We start from the raw sequence: 8555 nt of genomic DNA, 5'->3' as shown, positions 1-8555 counted from the left end.
ATAAATTTAGTAATTGGTAAGAGACTTGTCGTACTACGCCACTTTTTCCTCTAGCGGAAATCGAGTTCACTCGTGGATGAACATCGAATTCGACTAGGAGAACCTATCTTCTATACGAAAACAAGACCGCCGTTTTCTCTTCGGCACGAGTGATTAATGACCAAGCGCACGGCCCGCCGGTCCATTTGTTTAAACTCGAATAAGGTCGGAACAACGAAGCTGGCTCGCTAATCGGACAGCAGAATGTTACGATTATAAAATCAACCTGACAGGAAGCATCGGGTTACGACTAGAGTTAAAAACGCAATTAACCTATTCCAGGAACGGGACACGCTTAGTCGGAAAATTAAAATTACGGTCGGCAGGTAGAACGTCGACCCCTTTAACACGGCATGTGCAAATATTGGCGATGAAAGCTTTCCCAAATATTTGATCTATCAGGTAACCGTAAACTCGAGACTACTTTCCCTGTAACTGGTCTGTTTACGCATCAAATAGGCAACGATCTTTGGTAAACAGTGGTAATCTCTTGTTTACGTCCCTGTAATCCTAACCCGATTAGCAGCTACGTACGAGTTAGCGGGACAGATCCGACTAATCTTGTTTCGTGGCGGGGTACGCGATCCGATCGGCCCCAAATGGGCTTTCTTTTCTTACAGAAGAGTCGTGAACGACCACGTTACGCCGATCATCGTGTGAAAACTGCAAAGTCTCGCTCCATTAGCTCCGAAGACTAGACCCTATTGTCGGATCCATTGTCGGGGAACGTGTCCTCCCCTCTCTCTTTCCTCCTCTTCTTCCTATTTCACTCTGCTCGTCATCTACCTCGGTCTTCTTTTTTCCCTCTCCTTTCCCCTCCAACGACCCCTCTCACGAGTTTTCTTCCAGATCCGAGCATAAGTTAGGAAACCTGTCAAGACTAGCGACCTGCTGATCCCAATGATGCTCCCTTCGACCAGGTAAATCGCGTATAAAATTGACCCGTAGCAACGAAGAAAAGATTCCATTCTTAATGACGTCGAGGAAGACTAACCTTCGAGTCATCATCCACAATTCGAGGATGCAACTCGAAATCCTATCGGAACCGAGGATAAGGGTGCAGAAAGAGTGTGGGGGGGGGGGGGGGGGGGGGGAGAAAAAAAAGAGAAAACGACACCGAACGTTACGGATGATTATTGTACGATAGATATTGATCGATGAATATTGTCAGTCGAGTGTCTGATTCATCAGGTTCGTTAAATCTCCGTGACGATTTCAAAGCGACCCAGAACCAGCATCGATTTTCGAACGAACTATAAAAATTAGTGAGTTACGATAAACTCTAGGAAAGCGTTCTCTATTCGGGAATATTAGTTCTCCGAGGCGATAGCTCATGTTTATGTGCGCGGGGAACCCACCGTCTTCCACAAAAGAGCGCCGAAAGACTGTTATAGCCCGAAAGAAATATGTTACGAGACTTCCCGTGTCCACTTTCTATAAAATAACGCCGCCGGCCATTCTCCGCGTCCAGCAGCACCAGCGGCACACCGATCTCAGTGCGATCGGTAAACTCCGAGGAACACACCGAAACCCGGGGAGATGTTATTTAATTTCCAGTAACGGGTTTTAAATACGGTGGAAGTGTCGTTCCCTGCGGGTATAAATCGGGGAAAAATACGAGAAATCTGGGGGGGGGGGGGGGGGGGACCGTCGATTTCTTATTGCGGATCGCCAGGGGAATCTAACCTGTCCCGTCCCTCCCGATTTGCATCGGTCCACCGCCCTTGAATGTCTCCCGAAAAATGCACGTCTTCTCGCCGAACGTTTCAGCCAACGCACAAAGCGTACTTTACACCCCCGCGGATACCCTCCGTTTACCGATTGGACACACACCGGACGAAAGTATACCTCGGGTCTAACGTTTTTCCTTTCCTCCTGGTTCTTCGATGACCAGTCGAAGAATCGACTTTTTAAAAAGATCCGCACACGATGGTCAGACTTCTTCTTTTTTTTTTCGGGGATCGTCAGGACTCTGACCAATGACGGGAAGGAACGTTGCAAGTGTTCCGACGTAACGTTATGGTACTTCGACGACTGTAAAAACACGTCGGAGTCGGAAATGTATCCAGAGAATCGTACAACGGGAAAATGAATACTTGCGTTTCGTAGCAATAAAGAATAACACCTAACGGCGGAGGAAGGCACAAGTTTCCGGAAAAATGTTCGTATTCTCAGGGGAATCGATCGTCCGCGTGGGAGTAGTGTTTACCGGTGGAGCAATTTACCTCTGGCCGAGACGTTAAGCGGCTTATTAGGGGACAATGGTTAGGCACAGGGAGAGGAAAACGAAGGGTTGCACTCTCTGGGCGTTGCCCCACCTTTCACCCTTCTGTCGCGACATCGTCGTAAGATTTACGACGATACCGCAGTTGCCAACGCTACCGGCACTATCGTTCGGACATGTGTCACCCAGTCGTCCGTCCAGTTTTCCATGGTTTTCCTGCTTCTGCCGGTACGACGCCATTCGATGAATTTGACAAACAACGACAAGCCCCCTGAGAGTCTGCTTGTGGTCGTCGGGAAACATTTCGGAAGATCGATGGTCGGGTCTCGCTTCTCTCTAATTTACTCTTTCCAGCGCACGTGCACGTGACACGCCGGACGATAATGTTTTCCGAGGACAGGAAACCTTGATAATCTTCATCCGGTATGCGACTGACGCATCCACGAAGTATTTAATATCGCAGAAATTCGCGTTATATCAATGTCTTTCTTGAAATTTGGCGATTGACGAATAAAAGTAACGAACTCGTTCGACGACGGTTAATTATAATCGCATACGATTAACGATTTTGCGGCAAAAGTCCACTCCCATAGATAGCAGTGGCCTTTGTCAACTGTCAAGATTATCGGAACAAATAGTTCCGTCTGGGCTGAACAAATAAGATTCGAAACGATCGTACGATAACAGCCCTTCTTGGATCTACGGTGCAACGATTTCGAGTTCATCTGTCGAAAGGCGACATCCTTTGGTAAAGTTATCTTTCACGCAGCAAGTGCAACGATTTGTCCCCGTTTTTGCATCGGTTGTCCGCCACGGGTATACCTGGACAGGGCTGCCGTTGCATTGTGCGCCCGGCAAGGCGCAATAATGGTGGCCTATCTGGTACGGATCGGTAGCGCGAAAGTGTCGTCACCTCGTCCTGCCGATGATCGCTTTACAGCCACCCATAAACCGATACTTTGTGCTCGGTCTGTAGTTCGCAGTGGCAGTTCGACGGAACGCATTGTGAATGCTCCCTTCCAACGTGGACCAGGATCTTCCATGGATTTATGGTACGACGTACGCCACAAAGCGTACCGAGAAACCTTGGGGAAACTGGTGCCCCGTTATCACGTGCTTCCGTGTACCCGTAGTAGCCGTCGCGGGCCTTTCCACGCTTTGATACGTCTTTGCAAATCTCGCCCGCCTCCACCAGGCAGCCGACAAAAGGCCTCTAAACACCGTAAAAATTCTACACTGACTCCTTTCACCCAGTTCACGAATTATCCCTAGGCTGTTCCAGTCAGACATTTCAATGAATTTTTTGCGGGACTGCGCAACCGTTTCCCTCGAAGAACATCCCTCTCGACGAGCGTTCGAAATTCTAAATTCAAAGTACTGTCGATACGACATAGACGGGAGAATCGAAATTACCAGGCATAAAATTAGAAATGGTGGACACGTATTTTTCGAGTACATTAACTGTAATTGTTTCACGCAAGACGCAATGTAACTTCCACAATTCGTTATCGTGTAATTATAGTAGCCGCGGGAAAAGGAAGACCCGGTGGCTAGAGAGTCCGTGTTTCGAACCGGAGCGTCACTGTCGTCCCGCAGGACAGCTAATTAAACCGAAATGTCTTATTCGCTAATTAAACCCGAACGATTAAGCTCATTCCTCCTGCCGTTACGACGTTTCTACCGATAATTGTTACCTACCAGGCCGACAGGACCTCGAATCTTGGGCGGTCGGATCCTGAAACAACGATTTCGCTCGATGATTGATTGCCGTTCGAACGATACACGATACGAAAGAAAAAGCTTTCGTATCGTGGAGGGGGAGGATTTTAGACAAGATCGAAAAAAATATGCCAACGTTACCATACTTTCCTAAATTAGTTGACATGTATCCTGACGAAACTAAACGCGGTATTATGTTGATCGTGTAGAATATTCGAAGATATGATAATTCTTTCAGGGGTTTCATCGATTTACATAAATGGCATCGAATGCATCGAGATCGACGAATGCAAGCTACCAGGGTGAACGATTATAATCGGATTAATGCATCCGCGTGTTAATCATTGTTAATGCACGATTAAAGATAAACAATTGTACGTGCCGTCTGTAAAAGATAACGATTTGTAAAAATTGTACGCGCTCTTGGGAGACGTATTTAGTACCGTAGAATTCACGACGGCTTTTCTCAGTGGCATGAGCCAGCCCCCAGGGACGACCACAAAAGGTGCGTAGCCTCGATCCTCTATCCTCGGAACGCAGGGTTGATTTATGAGTCGATGGAGGGGAGGGCGCATGCGCACCAGGCCACAGGATTCACTGGGGTCTATCCCCACCTCCATAGAGTAACCCCGGCGCAGCATTCAGCCTCCTCCCTTCTTCGTCGGTTCCTTGTCCACTCGGTTATTAAAACCGAGGCGACACGGTCGGCAACCAGCAATTATCTGGCGAACGCTCGGAGCCGCGCACGCTCCGATCCCGCGCACAAGAGCTCTCTCTCTCTCCTCAGTTTTGTCTTGGTTTTCGTTTTCGGCTCGACGTCTGACCGTCGCAACACCGTAACAACACACCGAGTGATCGAGATCGCGGGATTACTTTGTTTCTTATTCCGTTCCCGCGCGGATACACGTGCCGACAGCAACACATCGATCCACCGGAGATACAGTTCGTGACGAAGGAGATCGTGGAACAGCCAAGGAGTGAAGTGATGGCACAAGTGATGCAATATCAACAGGTCCGTTAAATAATACGATTCGCGTGAAGATACCATAGTTTTGGAATTCTAGTGCCGAAAGTGAATATACGTATCGTGTCTCCTGAAAAGATCTCATAATTTTATAATTTATATTAATCGGCAATCTTGCCGCGTGGCATTCGATGACGTTCAATTCAGATGTTTCATTTGTAGTATAATAAAATATTCTGTTCGTTGATTGTAATAAAAATTTCGAACCTGGCTCTAAGTATATATTCTTCGTAATTGCAGATGTGCATGCCAACGATGTCGCCCATGCCAGGCATGACGCCGATGTCCGGCTTACCGATGCCGATGCATCAACCAACCGCGATGGATTACGGTGGTCCAAGCATTCACTATCAGCCTTATAATCCGGCTTTGAGCAGTCATCACCTTCAGACCAGCCAATCCAGCTATTGGTATACCGGATCCACGAGTCACAGTCAAATTACCGAGCCGCTTACGCCTCCTGCTTACACAATGCCGACTGTACCGCCGACCAGCACAGCCTCGTGGACCACGCAAACTCATCTTCCTCAGCCTCAGCTCACAACGATCCCGACGATTCAACATTATTCGTTGCCGCCGAGCCCGCCGGAACTTCCGCCGAGCCCTCAGGACCACGCCAGCCCTTATCAATGGCCGTTGACGCCGCCGTCGGAGCATCATTTCTTAACCGCTACGGAGGAACCCGGAAAATCTGGCAGAAAATGCACCAGATGCAGATGTCCAAACTGTCAAACGGACAGTGGAGCGCATTTAGGCGTGGACGGAAAACGACAACACCTGTGCCATGTGCCTGGTTGCGGCAAAGTGTACGGGAAAACGTCTCACCTGAAGGCGCATCTCAGGTGGCACACCGGCGAACGACCGTTCGTCTGCAATTGGCTGTTCTGCGGCAAAAGATTCACGAGAAGCGACGAGTTGCAACGTCATCTTCGAACCCACACAGGCGAGAAGAGGTTCGCCTGTCCTACGTGCGGCAAGAGATTCATGAGGAGCGATCATCTGACCAAACACGTGAAAACTCACGAGAACCAGAAGAGGAAAAGTTCCACGAGCAAGAAGGAATCGAACAAGGAGAATTCTGTACCCGTGGTGACCGGTCAAGACGCGTATCCTCCGATCGGCGGACAGTATACTATGATTTAAACTTTCGAACACGCGGGATGCGTGGCTCGTTCGAAAACTACGTGACTGGGTGGAGATCGCGCGGTGTTTGTCCGTCCTTGTACAACCTAACTAGATCGTTAACGAAAGTTCCTGCTCGCCGTTGTAATTATTGTACATACCAGAGAAAATTGTTGTATATTTTTGTAAATTATGCGTTAATTTCGGTACATGTAAATACGTTATATAATCCGAATTAAAAGAAGAAACGAATGTTTTTATAATACGATCGTCTACACTTTTATTTCAATCCTGAATCAATATTAAAAGCTTTTTAATATATTTCTAACATGTCTCCGTGGAATGGGTGTGATCAGAACGAACGTGAATTTTATACGGACCGTAACGTAGATTTACCGTGAAACTTCGCATAATAACGAATCATCCCCCTTGTCGTATATCAGGTTCCTCCCTGACGTCTTCCTGTCATACGATACACCGTGAGTCCCGCCCAAGGAGCACAATGCTACGCAGATACCTACGTCGAAAACTAGCCCTTCGCGATGATTTTCTACCTGGCAGGTGTTCCGATTCCAGCAGAAAACTAGAAAACTGTCATTCCACGGAAACTACCCCAAGAATCCCGATTCCGTCTCCTACGACACGTTACATCCTTCCAACGGAACCGACCCGATTAAAATTCAAGGGACGCTGGTGGGACGTAAAACATCGTATACAGGGGGTGAAATATTTTTCACGGTTTCCCGCAGAAAAATCCAATCGAGGGAGGGGGACGGGAAATTCGCGAACCGCGTACGGCACTGTGACGGGCTGTTTCATTCGTCTTCCCGCCAAGAGATGGCTGCACAGTGAATGGAAAAAGCCCGCGTAGCCCCATTAAGGGGGCGGCGCGCTGTAGCCCCGGCAAGGATTCATGGCTGGCGCGTAGAGGTAGAGGTAGAGGGCAGAGAGACAGGCAGACGCGAAAGACAGAGGCAGATGGAAAGCTGGATGGCCAACGGTGAAAGGGAGACGGTCGAGGAGACAGAACGTATCCACGAGAGCAAGACGGTGGTCTAAAGGGAGGAGCAGGGTGGAGGGGATGGGGGAGGGAAGGGGTACGAAAACGGAATAAAACAAAAGAGGCAGCCGCGGAGCAAATTATAGGGAAAAATAGGGAGGGACGAGGCGGTGGAGGCAGCGCACCAAGCCCCGTGGTGCGGTGTATTCGCGGTGGAAGACGATCAGGTGGATGGGTGGAAGGGTAGGAGGGGAGGAGGGGTGGCGCCAAGGCAATTCCAGGCTCGCGTTCAACGTTCCCCGGGCTGGAGTACCGCGGATAGCCGCGAAGTTAGTGCGCAAGAGATTCAAAGAGAGTTCGCAGAGTGACGAGAGTCTCCTGGTGTCGTTCTCTTCCATTCGCCCCTCGTCTCTTCAGAGAGTGTGTCCGAACACCACGAAGAGAGAGAGAATCGGAACCGCCACGTTTGGGAAAGAGACGTACGACGAGAAGAGACGCGCGAGCCAAAACGAATCGGCGGGATCGCACGTTCGCTTTTGATTAGAGGGAGAGGGAGAGCGAGCGAAAGAGGGCGAAAGAGGAACAGAGAGACAAGCGCAACAGTACACAGCTCTCTCTTACGTGTTACGCGCGGTCAGTGCGAGAGGCTGCAACGTGCCGCGAGCATGCGTCTGCGACGGACGGCCCTTGAGGCGGATACGCAACACGCCGACTCGTCGTCGTCGTTGTCGTCGTTATACCGTCACCGTTGTCGTCCACACCCGTGAATGCTCGTTTCTCGCCGTACACACCGGATGCACGCGCCGACGTCGTCGATAAAACGAATAAACCGGCGAACAGGTTCGTAGCGGCGCGCATGCCACCACCGATCGAGCCGAGCGAGAGACCAGTCTCGATTCCCAGCCGATCCGTTCCCGATTCTCGCTCGTTGCCTGTCAGCCAAGCGCGCGCAGCGTACCACGATCGCACAGCACGGATCACCACCTTCGAAATCGAGTTTTACCCCCTCGCCGTTGTTCGTTACGAAATTGCCGACGAGAGGGCATATTTTGCCGCCGTTTCCTCGCCGGTCTCGCGACATGTCGCTGGATACCGGACCAGCTGGGGATGCCACGTGATATTCGTCGCGTTTTGTGTTTTCTATTCGCACAGCTCGTGATCCGTTCGATTTTCTCGGAATTTTGTGCATCCTCGATCGTTGCCAGTGCCCGGCAGACGTCAGTGTGTACACTTTGAAAAGTATCTAGGTGACGTTAACGCAGATGTGTTCTGTCTTTCGAGTATTATAACATTTATAACACGTCCCTGAATTCTCTGGGATTAGCGCGGTTCGAAATTAAACTCGGACAATCTTTTTATTTTTGCTCTCATCGTTATCGATTTTCTTTTCATGCACGTTTTCGATGGACCGTGAATTCGATGGTTAC

The 8555-nt window shown here is 49.5% G+C and overlaps 1 protein-coding gene across 1 annotated transcript; it reads left to right on the top strand.

Moving 5' to 3' along the window:
* The first annotated feature begins 4967 nt into the window (after window positions 1–4967).
* Window positions 4968–6211, top strand: LOC107188595 (transcription factor Sp5-like). Its single transcript, XM_015576911.1, has 2 exons — window positions 4968–4994; window positions 5247–6211. Exons 1-2 carry the CDS (start codon window positions 4968–4970, stop codon window positions 6147–6149), a joined length of 930 nt encoding a protein of 309 aa, XP_015432397.1. The 3' UTR covers window positions 6150–6211.
* Window positions 6212–8555: the final 2344 nt, after the last annotated feature.

The sequence above is a fragment of the Dufourea novaeangliae genome, unplaced genomic scaffold (assembly GCF_001272555.1).
Source record: "Dufourea novaeangliae isolate 0120121106 unplaced genomic scaffold, ASM127255v1 scaffold133, whole genome shotgun sequence".
NCBI lineage: Eukaryota > Metazoa > Arthropoda > Insecta > Hymenoptera > Halictidae > Dufourea > Dufourea novaeangliae.
The sequence above is the reverse complement of the archived record's forward strand: the minus strand, read 5'-3'. Positions and strand labels throughout refer to the sequence as shown.

Bases quoted from the DNA above. Each gene is read 5' to 3' on its own strand.
- LOC107188595 (XM_015576911.1), top strand. From the start codon at position 4,968: ATGGCACAAGTGATGCAATATCAACAG. The intron at 4,995-5,246 runs GTCCGTTAAATA...TCGTAATTGCAG, and splicing joins AAGTGATGCAATATCAACAG to ATGTGCATGCCAACGATGTC.